Source organism: Mustelus asterias, chromosome 2, assembly GCF_964213995.1.
Source record: "Mustelus asterias chromosome 2, sMusAst1.hap1.1, whole genome shotgun sequence".
In the NCBI taxonomy this organism is placed as follows: domain Eukaryota; kingdom Metazoa; phylum Chordata; class Chondrichthyes; order Carcharhiniformes; family Triakidae; genus Mustelus; species Mustelus asterias.
The window spans coordinates 25,776,456-25,800,283 of NC_135802.1; the positions used below are offsets into that span (position 1 = coordinate 25,776,456).

The 23,828-nt window shown below is 43.1% G+C and overlaps 1 protein-coding gene across 5 annotated transcripts in view; it reads right to left on the minus strand.

The window, feature by feature from the left end:
- Window positions 1-23,828, minus strand: part of LOC144506461 (extended synaptotagmin-2-like) — a 227,166-nt gene that overhangs the window by 138,350 nt on the left and 64,988 nt on the right. For all 5 annotated transcript variants that reach the window (XM_078232654.1, XM_078232636.1, XM_078232628.1 and 2 more), the window contains exons 2-6: window positions 18,350-18,391; window positions 13,757-13,891; window positions 11,601-11,677; window positions 4,043-4,115; window positions 2,952-3,041 (exon numbers count right to left, since the gene is read on the minus strand). In XM_078232654.1, coding sequence (XP_078088780.1) covers window positions 2,952-3,041; window positions 4,043-4,115; window positions 11,601-11,677; window positions 13,757-13,891; window positions 18,350-18,391 — 417 coding nt within the window. The remainder of the gene's footprint in view (window positions 1-2,951; window positions 3,042-4,042; window positions 4,116-11,600; window positions 11,678-13,756; window positions 13,892-18,349; window positions 18,392-23,828) is intronic.

Genomic DNA, 23,828 nt, shown 5'->3' on the forward strand with positions numbered 1-23,828 from the left:
TCAGATTGAAAACTGAGTTCAATCTGACACAAGTTGGCTTTCACAAATGTGCATTGGTTCTCCCTCATCAACCTATGTTTCTGCAAGTGAGAATCAATGTAATCCTTGACAATGCTTTCGCATGGATTTTTCCATCTCTGATGTTAGTCCGATTGGCCTGTAGTTACCAGGTTTATTTCCTATTTTTTGAAGAGGGATTTAACATACAATGCTCCAATCCTCTGGCAAGCAGGATTGAAAGATTATGGTCTCAGCTTCTGTTACCTAAACTCTCAACAACCCAAGATTCATTCTATTTGGACCACAAGAATTATTAACCTTAAACGCTGCTGACCTATATAACACCTCTGATCTATTTCATCTCATGCAATAACGCTTCCTCTATTCCCTCCAACATTAGCGTAATCCTCTTCTTTAGAAAACAGTTTCATTTTTTGAAAACAGTTGCAAAGTATTCATTCAGTACGCCAGGCATGTCCCCTACCTCAAGATGATTTCTCCGGTTTTAGCCCCACTGCCATTCCTTTAACTATCATTTTACTTTTTAAAAAAAAAAGATATATTGTATAAAAGATTGTTGGGTTCCTTTTGTGCTCCCCATCAATATTTTTTCATTTTCTCTTTGTCCTTTTCCTATTTGCCCCTATACGCTCTGTATTCTGCCTGGGTTTCAGTTGTATAATGTACCTGACATTTGTCACGAGCCTCCTTTTACTGTTTTATTTAAACCTCCATTTTCTTTGTCATCCAGGGGACTCGAATATTTTCTTCTAAATGGGAATACGTTTTGTTTTTTACCCCAAACTACCTCCGACTTGGAGGCCTGCATTGCTCCTTTGTTTCGTTCTTTGAAGTCAATCTTTGTTTCTGGAACGGATTCTCAAATCACTGAAGTTGACTCTCTTCAGATTGAGCATTTCCTGTTTTAAATTTTCCTGAGAGAAAAATTAGATCTAAAAGGATGTACATATCCATTGATGTATACAGTTAAAGCAACTAAAAGCAGATTAGAATGCATTTCTGTAATATAATAGAATCAGGGGAATTATTGTGGATTGTGTAAGCATTTTAACTACTGAGATTAGATCTATTACGCAAAAACTAGGTTCAAATGATAACCCACAGAGTTATAAGGCTTTGGGTTTGAGGCTTTGAAAAGAAAAAAAGCCCATCTGTCTTATGAACAAAGAACAAAAAAACAAAGAAAATTGCAGCACAGGAACAGGCCCTTTGGCCCTCCAAGCCTGCACCGACTGAAATAAAACCCCCTACCCTTCCGGGGACCATATCTCTCTATTCCCATCCTATTCATATATTTATGAACACAGAAGATTTTGTGGCATCGTTCAAAGAGAAGGCAGTTAATTCAGGTGTTCCAGCCAATGTTAGTTTATTGATCAACATCCAAAAGATTCATCTTATTATTGTTTGTGGGATTTTACTGTGCGGTCAGAAATGGCCACCTTGTTTTCCTATACAAACGGTAACCTCTAAGAAAATCAATGCAAGTTATTTGGGATATTTGAGTCATGTGCCGGAAATCTACCGCCTCGCCCGCCACGGATTCGGAGCAGGCGAGGGGCAGTCAATGGAAATGTCCGTTGACCTTGGGTGGGAATTTCCCGTCTCGCTCTCAAGCGAGACCATAAAATCCCGCCAAGGAACTGTGTGAATTCAAGTGTGGAGGGTAAATGCCAACGGGGACTGTTTATAGTTAAAGTCAATTTATTAGTGTCACAACTAGGCTTACATTAACACTGTAATGAAGTTACTGTGAAAATTCCCTAGTCGCCACACTCCGGCGCCTGTTCAGGTACACTGAGGGAGAATTTAGCACGGCCAATGCACCTAATCACCACGTCTTTCTGACTGTGGGAGGAAACCGGAGCACCCGGAGGAAACACACGCAGACACGGGGAGAACGTGCAGACTCCACACAGATAGGTGACCCAAGTCGGGAATCGAATCCGGGTTCCTGGCGCCGTGAGGCAGCAGTGCTAACCACTGTGCTACCGTGCTGCCATTCGGGCCAAATGCCCTGTTTCTGTGATGTAACTGCTATTTAATTTAAGTCTTTCTATCTTGGGAAATAAACATAAAATCCTAAATTTTCAACTCATTTCCACTTACACATTTCCAGTACCTAAGGTAGACGTTATTTACTGAACAAACAAACAGCACGAGGAGCTGGCATGGACTTGATGGGCCAAATGGTCCCTCTCTCTGTTATAAATGATTCTCTGATTCACAGTTATTCGACTCACCATTTACAATACATAATTAGGCTGCCATTAGTTTTACATGCATTCCTAACTAATCATGACATTCTGCCTAAACTTAGGATCTAATTGTATTTACCAAAAGCCTTGCACAGCTGGGAATTATTTCCAGAAAACCAGCACTGATAGAATAATTGGCACAAAATTTCATATCACAGAAACAAGCATTCCAATCTTCAGTTCAAATGGCATTGACAGTGGTTTCCCGACAGGAGTCAGTTACTGTAACTCTCCCTCACACCCTATTCATTTTAACGTTTCTTTTTTTGAACTGACTAAATTGTTCTATTTTTTAATGTTTTGTGGACTTTGTTTCCAGCCATGGTTAGAATTTGAAATTCTGTGCCACAAACAAACAATTATATATGTGTGAAGATATTGTTAATCAAAAAAAATAATTGAAAGGTTTTGTTTACCTTACGTTTGTGCCCCAGCATTGTTGGCTCACAAGCCAGTGGAAAACCCTAGTGCTATCCTATTACAACCCTTCACAGAAGGCAACTGCTTTTCAACCATCAACACACTGTAAAAGCTATTCATAGTGTGTGTAATGAAATAACTATGCTTATGGACCGGCTGCGAGGATGTGGAACGATCAGTTGCTTGTACAGTTTTGTTTCCAACATAATAACCAATGCAAGTGGAGTTCCAGGGGTTGACAATTATACTCACAGGCCTGCGGAGAAAGAAGAGTGATAATGCTCCAATCAGTGGCATGTCACCAATCAAAGGTTCCAGAATGACTCGCATTACACCACGCAGCTGCAAATATAACAAAAGGACTACATCATTTCAGAGAAAGAAGCCTGTATTTTCATAGGGTAGAGAACTGAAATGGGCTCACAACACACCACAAATACCCAGAATTCTCCATTGGGATTTTATATGTCATCACAGGGCTACATATTACCAAATAAACAAACATTCTCAAAATCAAAGGAATCCGCTTTCAAATCATCAGTTGGCAGGTGAAAAGCACAATTTTATTTTTCTTCAGAGGATGATGCTGTTTAGGTTTAATACAAACAAGGGGTGGGATTTTCCGGCCATGTCCGCCCAAAAGCCAGAAAATCCCACCCGAGGTCAACGGACCTTTCCATGGCCCCGTGTCCCGCCCGCAGTGATTCCCATCACGGGTGGGAGAGGAAAATTCCACCCAAGAAATCACAAATAGGGGGTAAAGCTCTAAATTATACTAATGAGGAAGGTTTCACAAGTGACAAAAAGAGAAGTAAAGTTTTTCGGGTAAAATACAATGGGGAAAGCATATTCTTCACCAGCTTTGATATTTTTTCCATTTTACAAATTTTCCCCAGAAGAGTAGGGGTTTTTAATTCAGATGGGCAGCATAGTCGGTGCAGGCTTGGAGGGACGAAGAGCCTGTTCCTGTGCTGTAATTTTCTTTGTTCAAATCCATGCAAAAATCCATTATGTGCCAGAAGGAATCCAGAGTTTAATAGAACATAGGAATATATGAACAAAATGCCCATCTTGCCAATTAAGACTATTCCTTCAACATAAAATTACCTACCCCACCTACAGTACTCATACCTCCCAAGGCTAACATCCACTCTGATCCCCAAAGACAATCAAGAATGACTTCCACCCTGATCTGCCATTAAACCCTTGCTGACTGCCGCATAGTACATGACACCAGCCCAGAGTGGTTAATCACCTTTCTACAAACACACTCAAACATATCCGTATTTCAAAAGAAGGCAGAAAGCTATCTGAATAGTTCTTGGAGAATAAACGGTACCTACCTGTATGCTCTTCACACCTGCTCTGCAAAAATACCTCTTGATCTCGAGTTCTATGTCACAGTTTCCAACATAGCTGGGAAGAGGATAGGAAATATCGTGTAAGAAACATGCCAAGGGATTTTAAATCAATCATCACTCTAAATTTTTGTTAAAAACCTTTAGGATGTTAACTCAGCAAGTACGTCGCCAGAAACAGAGACTTGCAGCTCCAAGATTAAATTATCAAAGTCATCTCACAAGCAAAAGAACAGATTTCACAATTCCCTGCAAAAGTTCTGCATTCCATGGATGTGAACGTTCCCCCAGATCTTTAGTTTCTAGAGCACAATGCAAAACAACGATACCACTACCCACATCTGGGCAAAAGGTAAAGCTGTGAAGCATGCGCAACAATCTTCAGCCAGAAGTGCCGAGTGGATGATCCATTCAGGCCTCTTCCAGAAGTCCCTAACATCATAGATGTCAGTCTTCATCCAATTTGATTCACTCCTTATGATATGAAGTAACAGCTGAAGGCACTGGAAACTGCAAAGAATATGGGCCCTGACAATATTCTGGCAGCAGGCCTGAAGAGTTGTGCTCCAGAACTTGCCGTGCTGCTAACCAAGATGCCAACACTGGCATCTACCCGGCAAAGTGGGAAATTGCCCGGGTGTGACCTATACACAAGAAATAGGCCAAATCCAACCTGACCAATTACCGTCCCATCGGTCTACTTTCGGTGGAAGAGGTCATCAGCTTTGCTATCATGCAGCACATACTCAGCAATAACCTACTGAGATGCTCAGTTTAGGTTCCGCCAGAGTTGCTCAGCTTCTGACTTCATTACAGCCTTGGTTCAAACATCGACAAAGGAGTTGAATGCCAGAGGTGAGGCGAAAGTGACTGCCCTGGACATCAAGGCAGCATTTGACCGAGTACAGCATCAAGAAGCCCTAGCAGAACTGGAGTCGACAGGAACCAAGGGGAAAACTCTCAGCTGGTTGGAGTCATACCTAGCACAAGGGAAGATGTTTGTGGTGGTTGAAGGTCAATTGTCTCAGCTCAACATTAACACAGGAGTTCCTCAGGGTAGTGTCCGAGGCCCAACTATCTTCAGTTGCTTTATGAATTACCTCCCTTCCAGAATAAGGTCAGAAGCGAGGGGAATGCTTATAGATGCACAATGGTGCTGAACACTGCACAATGCACAAGTGAATCAATCAACCATATTCACAGCCATCCACGACGGCATGGCACTTGGGGTGATTGACACAACATCAGCTGCAACACACTGAAGTTATAACAGAAATGTAAAGAACAATTCACAGTAGACTTGGCGTTGGTAGCAGATGCAGGGTGGTGACATCTGAACACAGTGCTACTGTCTGCCCATCCTTGGCTTCTGTACAGTTAAATTCATGTGTGCGCAAAGTGTCCAAACCGCTCATCTCATACATGCAAACTTAAGATTTAATCTAATGATTGCTCCGAAAGTAGTGAACAGTATATATTATACAAAGCCAATAATTCTTTGTTATAATGAAGAGATTTATTTATCCCGTCTTATGACACAACAAATAACTTCTGAAGGCAGTGAACAAAAATGAGCTACAATAACTATATTGCAGGTTTGACAACTGCCTTATTTTACTGATTTAGAATAATGTGACCCGTAATACACAAGCGCAATAAAACACATTCTCACACCTCAACTGAAGTATAACATTAGTGTTGACAGTTTCACAGCATGATGAAATATAGTTGTTCTGGAATTAATTAAAAAGCAGAGATTTTATTTCATGAATATTACTGCAAGGCAATAAATCTGACTGTGATTTGTGTGGCTACATGACAATAGGTGATTCCACTGAGTCAAACAGGTATTTCCCCGGAAATACTTGAACTGTGCTAAAGGAGCCCAAATCAAATCCAAATTGGGAATCTTTTTTTGTACAAACATTCCTACCTCTAACTGCTTTCAGGATTAGTTTGCTTCTCATCATAAAAAGAAAGGGACATTGTTTGGTTTAGCTCCAAGAGATAAGCTGGGACAAAGGTTTGATGTGAGAATTAAATAAGGCGACCGGTTCCCCGTAAAATTACAAAAAGATAATGAGAGTCAAAGATCTAATTAGAAAAACAGAAAGTTCAATGCAGGAAAACTGGAACAGAGCCAAAATATTCTTCCCACCAGTCAGAAAATAAGGTTGCAAGGACATTTTGCCTTGCAGACAAACGGGCTCTGGTTGGCCAGGCCTGTCTTATGGACTGCAGTTGGCCTTTGTATAGTTCTCTTTGAATTTAGTCTCTGCAGACCAGATTTGATTTTTGATTTAATCTAGATTTATTATTTGGGATACAGTGAAAGTATTGTTTTTTGCGCGCACTTACCATTCATAGAGTACATAGGGGAGAAAAAAAGCCGAGGGTGTAGAATATAGTGTTACAGTCATAGCTAGCATGTGGAGAAACATCAACTTAATATATGGCAGGTCCATTCAAAAGTCTGATGGCAGCAGGGAAGAAGCTGTTCTTGCGTAGATTGGTACGTGATCTCAGACTTTGTATTTTTTTCCTGATGGAAGATGGTGGACGACAGTACATCCGGGGTGCATAGGATCCTTGATTATGCTGGCTGCTTTTCCAAGGCAGCGGAAAGTGTAGACGGAGTCAATGGATGGGAGGCTGGTTTGAATGGGTTATGTTCACTACTCTTGGATGTTTCTTGCATTTGTCCCTTTCCCAGTGCCAGGTGGAGAAGGAAGGTCCCCGAGGGTCCTGGGGGTTGGCTGGGCTCAGGCTGAGGGGTTGTTCTTGGCACTGTCCCCTGGGATGGTGGTGCCGTGGCTGGATTGCCCCTTCTAGCCCAAGCAGACCTGAAGATCACTCCTGGCATGGTGAGTCAGCTCTCTGCTCAACATCTTCATTCCTGCCTGTCATCTTTTAAGTGGCCTGGTCACGTTAATCCCCATTCCCCCTGGTCACTTGCAGGCTTTTAAATCACAGCAGCACTCTATTCTGTAGCAGGAATTTCCCTTTCCCTCTTTCAAAAGCTGCAGGTGTGGGAAGACCCCTTTGAAGTCTTCTGACAGCGAGGAGATGTCACTTGCACTGCAGGGCCAGGGGATGTGGCCCCAAATAAATGGCCGAGCAACTGAATACATACTTTGGTTCTGTCTTAACAAAAAAAGAGGACACAAATCAGATGCCAGAAATGTTGGAGAAAGAAAGATTAAGTGAGAGGGGAGAACTGAGGGAGATCAATATTGGTAGAGAAATGGTGCTGGGAAAATAGATGGCTTTGAAGGCAGATAAATCCCCAGTGCTTGATAATCTACATCCCAGTATACTTAAGTGGCTCTTGAAATAGTGGATGCCTCGATGGTCATCTTCCAGGATTCTATAGTCTCTGGAACAGTCCCTGCAGATTGGAGGGCAGCCAATATCACTCCAATATTCAAAAAGGGAGGTAGAGAGAAAACAGGGAATTATAGACCAGTAAGCTTAACATCGGTAGTGGGGAAAATCCTCAAATCCATTATCAAGGACTTTATAACTTTATCAAGGATTTTATAGCAGAGTATTTAGAAAGCAGTGGCAAGATCAGACAGAGTCAGCATGGATTTATGAAGGGGATATCATTCTTGACAAATCTGTTGGAATTCTTTGAAGATGTAACTCGTAGAGTTAACAATGGGGAGCCAGTTGATGTGGTATATTTGCACTTTCAGAAAGCGTTTGACAAAGTCCCACATAAGAGATTGTCGTGCAAGATTAAAACACATGGGATTGGGGGAAGTGTATTGAGATACAGAAAACTGGTTGGCAGCGAGGAAATAAAGCGTAGGAATTAACGGGTCCTTTTGAAATTGGCAGGCAATAACTAGTGAGTGCCACAGGGATCAGTGCTGGGACCCCAGCTATTCACAATATATATTAATGATTTGGATGAGGGAACAAAATGTAACATCCCAAAGTTTGCAGATGATATCAAGTTGGGTGGGAGGGTGAACTGTGACGAGGATGCAGAGATCCTTCAGAATGATCTGGACAGGTTGGGTGAGTGGACAAATCAATGGCAGATGCAGTATAATTTGGATAAATGTGAGGTTATTCACTTTGGACGCAAAAACAAGGCGGCAAATTACTACCCGAATGGCTGTAAATTGGGAAAGGGGTGTGCGCAGCAGGACCTGGGTGTTCTTGTGCACCAGTCACTGAAGGTAAGCAATTAGGTGCAACAGGTGGTAAAGAAGGCAAATGGCATGTTGGCCTTCATTGCGAGAGGTTTTGAGTACAGAAGCAAAGATGTGTTATTGCAATTATACAGGGCCTTGGTGAGGCCACACCTAGAGTATTGTGTGCAGTTTTGGTCTCCTTTTCTGAGGAAGGATGTTCTTGCTCTCGAGGGAGTGCAGCAAAGGTTTACCAGGCTGATTCCGGGGATGGTGGGACTGACCTAAGAGGAGAGATTGACTAGGTTAGGATTGTTTTCACTGGAGTTCAGATGAATGAGGGGGGATCTCAGAGACTTATAAAATTCTAACCAGGACTAGACAGAGTAGATGCAGGGAGGATGTTCCCGATGGTGGGAAGTCCAGAACCAGGGGTCACAATCTGAGGATTCAGGGTAGACCATTTAGGACGGAGGTGAGGAGACATTTCTTCACCCAAAGAGTGGTGAGCCTGTGAAATTCATTACCACAGGAAGTAGTTGATGCTAAAACATTGAATGTATTCAACAGGAGGCTGGATATAGCACTAGGATCAAAGGTTATGGGGAAAAAGCAGGATTAGGCTATTAAGTTGGATGATCAGCTATGATTGTAATGAATGGCGGAGCAGGCTTGAAGGGCCAAATGGCCTCCTCCTGCTCCTATCTTTCTATGTTTCTTCACAGCTGTTCACGCAGCACCATTCCATTCACACAGCCTTTACTTCTAGTCTCTGAGCAATCTTAGAAAACTGAAATCCTTTGAAACCCTCTCTATTCCATTGGAAAATTTTGATCTCATTGAACTTCACAGTGCAGTCCTTTGAAATAGGCTTTCATTGACAGTTTAATAGTTTTCTACTCAGCCTCCAGTCAGCTGTGTTTATTTATCTTTCCCCTCAGGGTTGACTATATCTGAAATATCCCACTTCTCCTCCCCCGCAGCCTCTCCCCCGCCCCCCCCACCACTGTTCATAATGGAAATGTTTATAAACATTCTAAGCCTGATTGACAGCTATGATTTCTTCAGGGTTCAGTGGTTTCACTGCCTCTTTTGCAGACCACTTAATTATTTCCTTTGAAAAAAACCACAGCTCGCAATTAAAGCCTATTTCAAGGGACTTGGAATTGAATGAGATCAAAGATTTTCAATTGAACAAGTGGGTTTCAAAGGATTTTAACTTTCTAGGAAGGCTTAGAGAATTCAAATAAAAGCTATGTGAATGGAATGGGGCTCAATGAACAGCTCTGAAGAAGGGAACACCCCCCCCCCCCCCCCCCCCGCCCCAACCCCTGTGAAAGTGGCATCTCCTCTCCTCTCTGTCAGAGGGCCCCAAAGGGGTCTGCTCACATCTGCAATTTCTGAGAAAGAAGGGGAAATCCCTGGTGCAGAATGGAGTATTGCTGTGATTTGAAAGCCTGTGAGGTGACCAGAGGGCCTGGGGATTAAAGTGACCAGGCCACTTCAAAGATAACAGGCAGGAATTAAGATGTTGAGTATGCCAGGTGACCCGCTATTTAAGTTGTCGGGAGCTAGATGCCCTTCCGTGTGGACGGTTTGTTGGTGCTCACCTGATCAGCAGGAGGGGGCACCATTTCCATTTTCAGGGGGCAGAGACACCTGTCCGATACTGCGAAGATTAGGGTGCCCTTTAGAAATGTTGCCTAAATCACTGAAAAACTGGGCTGGCTTACGAGTTTCACGGGATGCATGAATTTGCATCCATCAGGTGGGTAAATCCCACCTGACAGACACTGCCAGCACCAGCTCGAACCCTCCTGTTTTCCTGCTAGCACGAGCACACAGTCCGAAAATGGGAGATTTCCATTCTTAATCGTTGTGAATTTAACACACGCATTGAAAAAAACTCATTGAAGAATAACTTATTACAAGCTGATGTCGATCAAACAAAGCTGGCATCCCTTCTACAGTCGTGTCAACATTGCTTCTTGAAAGCTAAGTGCATTAGACATTCTTGGAATTCAGCCGAGCATTAATAATGAAGTCATCTAGAAAAAGATATGCCTGTCCAACTGTTCTAACTGCGTCTGTTGATAGTCACCAATTGGCCTTCTTAACAGAGACAGGTTTATGGAGTTGGGAATTTTTTCCGAATTGAACTTCCTGTTTCCTTCACGACAATCTGACCCTCAATCTGCGCAGCCAGCTGATTTCAGCCAGTGTAGTGATGGAGGCATTCTGACTGGTTTCAGCTGACATGAGGGCGGCACTGTAGCATAGTGGTTAGCACTGCTGCCTCACAGCATGAGGGACCCGAGTTCAATTCCGGCCCAGGTCACTGTCTGTGTGGAGTTTGTATGTTCTCCCCGTGTCTGTTTCGGTTTCCTCCGGGTGCTCTGGTTTCCTTCCACAGTCCAAAGATGTATGGGTTAGGCTGACTGGCTATGCTAAATTGCCTTTTAGTGTCAGCGAGACTAATGGGGTAAACATGTGGGGTGAAGGGATAGGGCCCGGGTGGGATTGTTGTCAGTGTAGGCTCGATGGGCCGATTGGCCTCCTTCTACACAGTAGGGATTCTATTATTCTATGAATAGAACATAGAACATAGAAAAAATACAGCACAAACAGGCCCTTCGGCCCACAAGTTGCGCCGGTCATGTCCCTACCTACCTAGGCTTATATATAGGCTTACCTATAACCCTCAATCCTATTAAGTCCCATGTACTTCCCATCCAGAAGTCTCTTAAAAGACCCTATCGAGTTTGCCTCCACCACCACTGACGGCAGCCGATTCCACTCACCCACCACCCTCTGAGTGAAAAACTTACCCCTGACATCTCCTCTGTACCTACTCCCCAGCACCTTAAACCCATGTCCTCTCGTAGCAGCCATTTCAGCCCTGGGAAAAAGCCTCCGAGAATCCACCCAATCTATACCTCTCAACATCTTGTACACCTCTATCAGGTCACCTCTCATCCGTCGTCTCTCCAAGGAGAAAAGACCGAGCTCCCTCAACCTATCCTCATAAGGCATGCCAACCAATCCAGGCAAGAAAATGTTCAAGAAAAAAATAGTAATCTTGTAATAGAATGAGTGTACAAAAGTCTGGTATGTGATGCCTTATGCAGTCAAATGATCTGCCTATATTCCTGATTTTGGAAGATGGCCACTTGAATCAAGCCTGAAAGGAAGCCTGCTATTTGTGGAACTGTGAATAAAGGAATTAACCCCTTCAGGAAGTAAATAAAATAATAGCAGAAATTATTTAATAATCAAAATGCACAAATGAGAACCTCAGGCTGGTCCAGCTCAGAATTACTGTTCTTTTCCAGCTTTAGCACACAAGTAAACAATCAAATACACCTGACTTATAATTGAATGGGAATCAACATGTAAATCACCTGATTTGAAGGTCTAAGATAATTTGTCTGCTGTCGATGTTTTCTGTGTATGTTTTTATCCCATCGATCCGTAGAGACTGAAAAGAAATGAACAAAGTGATAGCAGTGAGCAGGGCCTGTGTGTCTTCAAAACCCTTCCCAGCAGCTGGTGAGCACAAACCGTTGTAAAATCCTTTCAGGAGTGCATTTCTTTCCAATTTAACATGTACAAATAATAAGATGCAGTTGTTCTCCGATATTAGTTATAGCTATAATTATTATATTATATATAATTAATTATTATATTATATATTAGTTATAATTATTGCAAAGTAATTGCTACAATTTACACAGTGGTTTTGGTGGTAGGAAATTACGTGGTGACCAAAGTTGTGGTTGAAATCATATGTTTTATCAAGATTTTTAAGAAAGTAGTGGAAGGGGGGTGTGGAAGATTTGGTGAGGCTGCATTGATTAGAATCAGGTGGATAGGTAAGTGGAACATTGCAAGGGCAGTCTCACCAAGATTAAACTAGAGCTTTGCGCTAACAGAACATAAGGGGTTTGTGGCTCAATGGGAAACAGGAAGCAAAGTTAGTTGAACAAATGATCTTAATCGAATTTTCAAAGAAGTCAATTAGTTAGTCCCTCGCATTTGTTGCAAGCAAGGATAAAACGCAGCTGGGAAAAGGGGAAGATTGTTACTTGTGGAAAGACAGATTACCTTTGCACACCAGGAAGATCTTGGATTAGTCAGCTGTTTTGACAGAGAAGAGTCAAGCTTTATGTGATATCAAACTTTGTGATATCTAATGATGGATGGCTAAAGTCTGGACTCCTTGGATAAGTGCAAGTCTGGACTCCTTGGACTTGATGGAGCAAAATTGGGGTCATATCAGGGGGAATGAGCAGAATAGGGAATTAAAGGTTTCACTGGGGTCAAGAGCATTGAAGTTACAGGTAAGGAAGTGGTTGAGAAAACCAACACTATAGAAATACCATGACAAATGGAAGATGTTCTGAACCCCGTGGAGGAATGATAAACCAGAATAACCAAATTTGCCTCAAAAGAAGAAATTGCCAACAAGATTCCACTTTTTGCAGTACTTACTTTAACACGAGTCGGAACATACACGAATTATCAGGCAAATCATACTTCAGATAAAAAGGCAAGTTTCACTTCAAATAGTTGCCACAACCACAAGCACCCACATAACACCCCGCAAAACGTGGCAGCACATGCAGGTCCAAGTTCTCTAACTTGGCCTCTGGTACACAGGCTCTCTCACTTGCTCACTCAAACGATTCGGCCCTCAAGTCACGTTCACCAGCAGCACATTCTACCCTAGATCCAGGGAGATAGCCGTCACCAGAACAGCACACTCCTGCAGAACTTCCTTAACTAGGCTCACAGAAATCTGGGTTGCAAATTCCCCAGCATTTCCTTTATCCAACTCTTTTTATAAACCCCATCAAATGTTCAGCAGCAGTATGATTGCCCACTTCACAATCCTTGCTCTAACCCTGTCTTCAGCTTCCTGCCCTGTTTAAGTGTATTACACAAACACAGCTCCTTGTAAATACGCCTTCTCTGTTCTCCCCTCTGTTGCAGCTCTTTTTTGTGTCTGGTCACATGGCTTTAGATCTTACCTTCAAGGCCAGGGCACAGGGACCAACATTTTTATTATCCAAGAAAATTACAACTGATTCATTTATAATTGTTGTAAAAAATCTTTTTCAAACAATGTTCACTAGACATTGTTAAAAGAAATAAAAACATGTTGTTGACTGTACTGCTTCTGGCTCGGAGGTCATCACAAAGGCCAATAGCTAGCCAGTCGGGAATTTGAAAGGACTCTTGTAAAATACTTGGAGGAAATACTTTTTTTCCAGGGTTGGACAAAGAATCAAGGAAGGGGATGGGATGTGATGGTCAGGTGTTCAAGGAAGTAGATGCAAGTGACCTTATCAGCAACTGAGATCACGGCAAGCGAGAAACTATGGAAGATAAGAAGGTTGAAGACATAGCTGTGAATATTGGGAGGAATGCCTATTTGGAATGAGAGATTTACGGAAAACAGGAGGGAATTAATTTAAGATTCCCACCATTTCCTTCTTAAATAAAAAGTCAATTTCTCTATAAGAGCATTTGCTTATCTCAAGCAACCACTACTCACCTTGTTTCCCATGTCAACTTTTGTGAAGCTGAAGGTACGGAGATGGTTGTTTGCTCCCCTCACAGCTGGTTCAATGGTTTCTTTCAACAGCTTCTCCACAAACTGACAGATAAACGGCCACAATTGTTTTACTGTCTAAAAATAATACAACAAAATAAACATTTCATGAACCATGATCAGGATACAAAATACAAAAGCAGCAGATTAAATAGACAGTGTTACACGGACAATTTTAAATAGAATCACAGATCAAGCAGTACAAAAGGCCATTCAGTCCAACATGCCAATATCAATTCTCTCAGAAGAACCATGGACTTTGTTCCATTCCCCTTCGTTTTCACCAGACTCAGATTTGTTTTCAAGTATTTATCTACTTTCCTTTAAAATACTCTTATGGATTTTTCTAGCAGTGCTTTTGGTAGGGTATTCCATGTCCTAACAACCTTTTGCATAAAGAGCACATACCATTCTACTTGACTGGCAGCAGTATAACCTTGAGTGATCTGTTCAGTTTCTTGTTATTTCATAGAATCATACATTCATAAAATCCCTACAGTACAGAAGGAGGCCATTTGGCCCATCGAGCCTGCATCGACAACAGTCCCACCCAGGTCCTATCCCCATAACCCCATGTATTTACCCTGCTTATCTCCCTGACACTAAGGGGCAATTTAGCATGGCCAATCAACCTAACCCGCACATCTTTAGAGTGTGGGAGGAAACCGGAGCACCCGGAGGAAACCCACATAGACACAGGGATAATGTGCAAACTCCACACAGTCGCCTGAGGCCGGAAATGAACCCAGGCCAGAATCTAAAGTCAGAATAAAGAAAGGAAATCAATAAGACAAACTATTTTTAAGCTTTAAAATCTTAATTAGACTGACCATAAGATTTTAGTGACTAGGCTTCAAGCGTCTAAATGTGAGTCAGGACCAAGAAAGCTACTTGGTTCCTCTGAACTCTGGGACCCTCTGTTAATCTGCTACTTGGTTCCTCTGAACTCTGGGACACTCTGCACTGTAGGGTTTCTATGATTTCTATGATTTCAGAGAGTCGGTGCAGGCTCGATGGGCCAAATGGCCTCTTTCTGCACTGTAGGAATTCTAATTCTAACTCATCCTTCTATTGCATAAAATCTCACGTGACTGAGGGAGGACATGGAGGGTCGGAGTTTGAACAAACATGTTCCACAATAAAAAACAAAAAGTGTAAATGGTCAAAGTGCAGCACTGACATCCCTCAAAACAAAATAATCTGTCCTTTCTCTTTATAGATACCAACTGATCTGCTGTATATTACCAGCATTCCCTGTCAATAGATTGTTAACATTTTTGAATCCTAGCAACCCTGTTGTTCTCCCCCTCCCACTCAAAAGTTGCTGGTTCTACGACTTCACTACATAATCTTCTATATTGTCAACCCGCTCACGTTTCATTATAATATTCAGTAGCTGCTGATTTATTTTATTTAAAAGACGAAAGTTCAGGAAACTATATCGTGTTGTTATTTTGATAGGTTGGGCTGAATAACCTTTTTTGAGTTGTTGTAATTCTACATAATAAACCAGTGGCCAACATCTAAATTGTAAATAGAATGCACTTCATACAGAAACTGAAGCACAATAAAAGTGGACAGTTCACTCCCAACCCGCCTCTTCCTTTACTCAGATTACAATTGAAAAAAAAAGGATTTTTCAAAATGCATTTCGCAAATGACTAATTGGACACTCTTAAGTCTTAGCCATTAACTGACACATTCCTACAACACCATTCCAGTCTAGTACAGTGATTAGCACTGCTGCCTCACAGCGTCAGGGACCTGGGTTCAATTCCCGGCTTGGGTCACTGTCTGCGCAGAGTCTGCACGTTCTTCCTGTATCTGCGTGGGTTTTCTCCGGTGCTCCGGTTTCCTCCTACAGCCTGAAAGACGTGCTGGTTAAGTGCACTGGCCATGCTAAATTCTCCCTCAGTGTACCTGAACAGGCACCAGAGTATGGCGACTAGGGAATTTTCACAATAATTTAATCTGAGCCTACTTGTGACACTAATGAAAACAAAAGATGCTGGATATCTAAGACCATAAGACATAGGAGCGGAAGTAAGGCCATTCGGCCCATCGAGTCCACTCCACCATTCAATCATGGTTGATTTCAACTCCATTTACCCGCTCTCTCCCCATAGCCCTTAATTCCTCGAGAAATCAAGAATTTATCAATTTCTGTCTTGAAGACGCTCAACGTCTCGGCCTCCACAGCCCTCTGTGGCAATGAATTCCACAGACCTACCACTCTCTGGCTGAAGAAATTTCTCCTCATCTCTGTTCTAAAGTGACTCCCTTTTATTCTAAGGCTGTGCCCCCGCGTCCTAGTCTCCCCTGTTAATGGAAACAACTTCCCTACGTCCATCCTATCTAAGCCGTTCATTATCTTGTAAGTTTCTATTAGATCTCCCCTCAACCTCCTAAACTCCAATGAATATAATCCCACGATCCTCAGACGTTCATCGTATGTCAGGCCTACCATTCCTGGGATCATCCGTGTGAATCTCCGCTGGACCCGCTCCAGTGCCAGTATGTCCTTCCTGAGGTGTGGGGCCCAAAATTGCTCACAGTACTCCAAATGGGGTCTAACCAGTGCTTTATAAAGCCTCAGAAGTACATCCCTGCTTTTGTATTCCAAGCCTCTTGAGATAAATGACAACATTACATTTGCTTTCTTAATTACGGACTCAACCTGCAAGTTTACCTTTAGAGAATCCTGGACTAGGACTCCCAAGTCCCTTTGCACTTTAGCATTATGAATTTTGTCACCGTTTAGAAATAGTCCATGCTTCTATTCTTTTTTCCAAAGTGCAAGACCTCGCACTTGCCCACGTTGAATTTCATCAGCCACTTCTTGGACCACTCTCCTAAACTGTCTAAATCTTTCTGCAGCCTCCCCACCTCCTCAATACTACCTGCCCCTCCACCTATCTTTGTATCATCGGCAAACTTGGCCAGAATGCCCCCAGTCCCGTCATCTAGATCGTTAATATATAAAGAGAACAGCTGTGGCCCCAACACTGAACCCTGCGGGACACCACTTGGCACCGGTTGCCATTCTGAGAAAGAACCTTTTATCCCAACTCTCTGCCTTCTGTCTGACAGCCAATCGTCAATCCATGTTAGTACCTTGCCTCGAATACCATGGGCCCTTATTTTACTCAGCAGTCTCCCGTGAGGCACCTTGTCAAAGGCCTTTTGGAAGTCAAGATAGATAACATCCATTGGCTCTCCTTGGTCTAACCTATTTGTTATCTCTTCAAAGAACTCTAACAGGTTTGTCAGGCACGACCTCCCCTTACTAAATCCATGCTGACTTGTCCTAATCCGACCCTGCACTTCCAAGAATTTAGAAATCTCATCCTTAACGATGGATTCTAGAATTTTGCCAACAACTGAGGTTAGGCTAATTGGCCTATAATTTTCCATCTTTTTTCTTGTTCCCTTCTTGAACAGTGGAGTTACAACAGCGATTTTCCAATCCTCTGGGACTTTCCCTGACTCCAGTGACTTTTGAAAGATCATAACTAACGCCTCCACTATTTCTTCAGCTATCTCCTTTAGAACTCTAGGATGTAGCCCATCTGGGCCCGGAGATTTATCAATTTTCAGACCTTTTAGTTTCTCTAGCACTTTCTCCTTTGTGATGGCAACCATATTCAACTCTGCCCCCTGACTTTCCTGAATTGTTGGGATATTACTCATGTCTTCTACTGTGAAGACTGACGCAAAGTACTTATTAAGTTCCTCAGCTATTTCCTTGTCTCCCATCACTAGATTACCAGCGTCATTTTGGAGCGGCCCAATGTCTACTTTTGCCTCCCGTTTGTTTTTAATGTATTTAAAGAAACTTTTACTATCATTCCTAATGTTACTGGCTAGCCTACCTTCATATTTGATCCTCTCCTTCCTTATTTCTCTCTTTGTTATCCTCTGTTTGTTTTTATAGCCTTCCCAATCTTCTGACTTCCCACTACTCTTTGCCACATTATAGGCTCTCTCTGGCTTGCATTAGGGCAGCACGGTAGTTAGCACTGCGACCTCACAGCGCCAGGGACCCGGGTTCAATTCTGGCCTCAGGTCACTGTCTGTGGGAACTGTTTGCACATTATTCCCATGTCTACATGGGTTTTCATGGGTGCTCTGGTTTCCTCCATACTTCAAAGATGTGCGGGTTAGGTTGATTGGTCATGCTGACATCGGACATTAGTGTCGGGCAATTAGCAGGGTAAAAACGTGGGGTTGCAGGGATAGGGCCTGGATGGGATTGTTGTCGGTGCAGGCTCGATGGGCCGAATGGCTTCCCTCTGCACTTGTAGGGATTCTCTGATTTCGACTGATCTAACAAGGAATGATGAAAGGCAACTGCAACAAGCAATGGTAGGTTTTGAAACAGATTCTGAGGATGCTGAAGACCTGGAGAGTTAGAGCTGGCCAGTAGCAGCAGATATATGTACTGACTCAAAGTTGGCCCCAATACATCCTGTAACTAATTCATTTCCATGCTTTCCAGATTGTACTTTCCTCAAAAATCAATCAATATTACAGTACCTTGTTTATCCATTCTACCCGTTCCACGTCTGGGAAGTGAACCTGTAACAACAAAAAGATTGAGTGTAAACACAAATCAACTGGAAAGGAAAAAAAAAGAAAAAAAGTGAGCAGAAACTAAGCACTGGGTGGGGTAATTTCTATCGGATCAAACAGGGACCATTTGAAGTAGAATTTTAGCTCCAACAACATAATTGAGCATTGAGTCTAAGCATGGTGGGTGATAGATATTTGGAACTCTTTTCCACAAATGGCAGTTGATGCTAGACCAACTGCCAATTTTAAATCTGAGGTAGATAAAATTTAGTTAAGCAAAAGGTATTGAGGGATATGGGCCAAAGGCAGGTACATGGAGTTAGGCCACAGATCAGCTATGATTACATTGCATGGCAGAACAGGCTCAAAGGGCTGAATGGCCTTCACCTATTCCTATAAGCCTTAGCTCAAGGAACTGCAGGCAAAGAAACTCTGCCAAGGCTTCCGAGAGTACAATATACAGAGGCGTTTTGTAAACTGAACTTCCAAATATGTTAATTTCTGCATGGCTGATGCAAACCTTTGTTTTAATATTGCAGAAACAATAAAATTGGCCCCTTTCTTATTCGTAGATCATTATTCCTTTGCAACATGGCCTCACAATAAAGAACTCTGCTGTAATTGAATACTGTACTGGTACTTCATTACACTTCATCTTAACATTAGAGTGAATCGGAATGGTTTTACAACAATTTTCTTCAAAGTTATACATTTGCAAAAAAGAAATCATATTGCATATCGTTTATAGTAGCATTCGGTTTTATAAGCAGAGCTATATTTTGGTGCAAGAGAGGCAGGATTGCCAACAAATATTGTTTCTGGATTTTAGAAACTTGATTCACCTGAACGTATATGCTTGAATAGCAAGAACAAAGATTTATTTTTCCACTCGATCAAAAGATGTGCATGTCGCTGGCAACACCAGCATTTAATGAACATCCCTAATTGTCCTTCTTGGACCATTGCATTCTGTGTCTTTATACCCACCATTCTTCTTCCATGTTCTTGACATGGAGCAGAACTGACTCATTAGCTACGACTAGGAGTGCCGCCAGGATCAGGGCTGCAGCCTCAGCCATTCAGAGTCTGTATTCATGACTTGGATGAAGAGGTAGAGATTAACATATCTAAGCTTGCTGCTGATGATGCAAAGCTAGGTGGGTATGCAATCTGTGAGAAGGGCTGAAAGACTGCGGAGGCAGGCTAAATGAGTGGGCAACAGGGAGGCAGGTGGAGTATAATTGGGGGTTATTCACTTTCGTCATTAGAGTAGGAAAGCAAATATTTTAGAAAAGGTGTTAAAGTTAAAAATGTTGATGCTCAGAGACTTGGAAGTATTTGTACAAGGAACCACAAAGTAAGCAGTTCAGCAAGCAATTCAGAAAAAAAATAGCACGTTGGCCTTTATTGCAAGGCAACTGGAGCACAATAATAAACAAGTCTCACTATAATTGTTATAGGGCTTTGCTGAGACCACTGGAATATTGGGTAGAATTTTCCTGTCCCGTCCACCACAGGAATTGTCCATTGACCTCAGGCAGGATTTTTCGGTCTTGGGGTGAGTGCAGCCGGAAAATCCCACCCATTGCATAGAATTTTGATCTCCATATCGGAGGAAAGATATAAATGATTCAGAGGTAGAACAGCGAAGGTTCAATAGATTGGTCTCACGGTGTCTGGGATGAGGGAGGTCCCTGGAGTGAGGCTTAGTAAGTTAGGTCTATATTCTTTGGAGTTTGGAGGTGTTCTTATTGAAGCACAGACAATTATAAAAGGGTCTTGACAGGGTAACTACTGAAATGTCATTTCCTCTGGTTGGGAATCTAGAACAAGGGGCCAATCATTTAGGAATGAGAAGAGGAGAAATTTCTTCACCTACAGGCTTGTAAATCTGGAATTCTCTACCACAGAGGGTTATGGTTGTGCCATCATTGAATATATTCAAGGTCAAGATAGACAGATATTTGGTCTCCCAGGGAATCAAGGGATACGGGAGTGGCTGGGGAAGTGAAGTTGCCCAAGATTAGCAATGATCATACTGAACAGCGGAGCAGGCTTGAAAGGCTATTTAGTCTTCTCCTGCTCCTAATTTTCATGCTCTTACGAGCTGAGAGATGATAGCAGGTGCTGATCAAGCGGGAGCTTTCATTGTCCATTTAGGAGTGTGATGGAATACTCTCCACTTACCTGGATAAGTTAAGCTCCAACAACACTCAAGAAATTCTACACCATCCAGGACAAAGCTGCCCACTTGATTGGTACCCTTTCCACAAACATTTACTCCCTCCACCACTGGCGCACAGTTGCAACTGTGTGTACCATCTACAAGATGAACTGCAGCAACTCACCAAGCATCCTAGCACCTTCCAAACCAGTGACCTCTGCCATCCAGAAGGATAACAGCAGTAGATCATAGAAACTCCACAGTGCAGAAGGAGGCCATTTAGCCCATTGAGCCTACACCGACAACAATCCCACCCAAGCCCTATCCTCGCAACCCCACATATTTGCCCTGTTAATCCCATAGACACTAAGGGGCAATCTACCTAACCCGCACATCTTTGGACTATATGGGATGCATGGGAACACCACCACCTGCAGGTTCCCCAAGCCACACAGCATCCTGATTTGGAAATATATCACCGTTCCTTCACAATCACTGGATCAAAATCTTGGAACACCCTTCTCAACAGCACTGTGGGTGTACTTACAACAGATGGTCTGTAACAGTTCATGGAGATGGCTCACACCACCTTCCCAAAGGCCACAAGGAATGGGTAATAAATGCTGGCCTTTCCAGCAATGCCCACATCTCACGAAAGGATAAAACAAAAATAATGCAAGTCTTTCTTTTATGTCACTTATCCAGAAAGGCCAGACAGACTCACCATAGCAACCAACAGGTTCTTAAAATTATTTTTTTGCCCACATTATCATTTGCCAAGTTATTTCATGCATTCATAGCATAAACTACAAATACAAATCTTACATTTGTCCTCCACTAGTTTGAACACGGTCCTACTCAGTTCGTTTTGTATTGTTTGCGTACCATGTACCTCTATTTTGGTCATCCTTCAGCCAGCTGCTTACCGAGGCTCAAAACCCCAAATCTATTCAATTGTTCTTTGCAACACTGATGCTCAATGCAAATCTTATGTCCCCATTGGAATCATTTTCAGAGATTTAGTATTTAATTTTTTACTCCTAACAGAACTGGACAGTGTTCAAGACAAGTTCGAACCAGAATAGTGTTCGTATAACTTGCAGATTTAAATAAGTCTTCAGGTATTCTCTCTTAATGCCTAGTTTCCCAGTATTTTAGATAGGTGTCTGCCACTTACTTATAAAACATTATGGAAATGTGAAACCTCTCTTCACCTACATTGCTCCTTCAATGTATCGACCATGCTGATCTCATTCCTTTCACAACTGAATTCTTCAATATTAAAAAGACAGAATAGAAACCTAACAGGCAGATTGGAAATGATAAAATCAACAGGGTCCAAAAATACCAAGTTTCACCTGCTATATAATTACTAAAATGACATGTCCATTCCTGCCAGCAAACAAGAAGAACGCAATTCTAAATGATGAGTGCACAATCTGCTTCAGCTTTTCAATCCATGCTCAATCTCATGTAATGTCCCATCAACAGAATAGGACCCAAGTTACGGTGCAAAAGTCTCAAGAAATGTTGAGTAAATAATTTCAATATTACTTGCATCACTATTATTTCCTTAGATTTTTGCATTGTTTCACCATTTCTCTCAGTGAAACAAAGAGCAAAGAAAGAACAAAGAAAAGTACAGCACAGGAACAGGCCCTTTGGCCCGCCAAGCAAGTGCCAATCATGATGTCCCAACGAAACTAAAGAAAACCCGTCTGCCCTTACTCAGTCCGTATCCCTCTATTCCCTCCCTATTCACATAACCATCCAGATGCCTCTTGAATGTTGCTGACGTGCCTGCTCCAGTTCTGTATGCATCTAGCCAGCCCACCCCGAATCCCATGTGATTTTAATTTTTGTACCAACCTGCCATGAAACAGGACATCTAATTACCATGGTCGGAATTTCCCCCAAAAAAAACTGCGGGGACGGTTTTCCAACCTTGTTGCGTCTGCCATGGATCCCGCAGATCCGGGAAAATAGCATGCGGGCCTAAAAATCAGTTTTGTGCCCAGCACCAAACCGTTTGTGATCCTCCCGTCCTCTTTCTAATGGCTCGAACCGGATCGTGCACAGAGAGGGTGCGAGGCCAATTAGCATATTTAAATTAGCATTTAAATATGCATAGCTCGAAGGGTCTCCCAGCGCACAGGATCTGTCGGCATTCGGGTATGGCGTGACAATCACTCTCCACTAGCAGAGACCCTGGCATGATGGCCACACCGGAGAACTTGGAGGCCATTAAAGCCCTTGGATGGTCACGGGCATAGCCGGGCACTGCCCATCGGTCCCCGACCCGTTGTCCGTGGGGAAGGGAGGGAGTCTCCCAGTGCACTGAGAGATCGGGGTGCCCTTGCGAAACGGTGCCCAAGTGCTCACCGGTGCGTTCAGGCCCCGCCCCCTCCAGTACCAGCACAAAACTCCCAACTTTCCAAAAAAGTAACCGAGTGTGGGACGATTGCGATGCGGAGAGTGCCGGGTTGCCTGCTGGTATCGGAGGGGCGAGACATAAACACATAGATGAGCCCGGCAGCAGAGTGCTCGGATGCCATTTTGCAAGGGCGTTCTAATCTCGCAATGCACTGGGAGACCCTTCCCTCCATCGGTAACATGTTTCCCTACTCTCTCCCCACATGGGTCACTGGCATCGGAGCCCTCCCGATGGGTACCCCTCCCTGGCCCCCCTATCATGACTCCTTTTATGCTCCAATCCTGCAATTATCCCCCCGCACCTACTGCCCTGCCCACCACCCCCTCCCCCTCCCCCCCCCAGCCATAGCCATCACTTAGGCCGCATCCTCACTCATGCCACACCCACTTGGTGCTGCCTCTGACACACTGGCACCTCCCAACAGGATGTCCGATGGGCACTGCCAGGGTATCCAGTGGGCACTGCCTGATGGGCAGTTTAGGCCCCAAACCAACCAGTGGCTTCAATGGCATCTGAACCCCCAGCATGGCTATCATGCCTGGTCTCCGCTAGTGGAGACCAGTAGTGATCCTTGCCGTTCCCGAAGGTCGGAAGATCCCACAGACTGGAGAATTCGGTCTCAGACAGGCTACGCATATTTAAATGCTATTTGAAATATGCTAATCGACCTCTGACCCAGTTTGCACCATTAGAAAGGGACCGGAATGATTGCAAACTGTTCGGTGCTGGTGCGAAACTGATTTTTAGGCCCGCACGCTATTTTCCAGGATCGGCACAATCTGCACCAGGTGCGGCAATTTCAGAAAATCACCCCCATAGCTCTCCCTCCCCCACTGAAGTTCAAG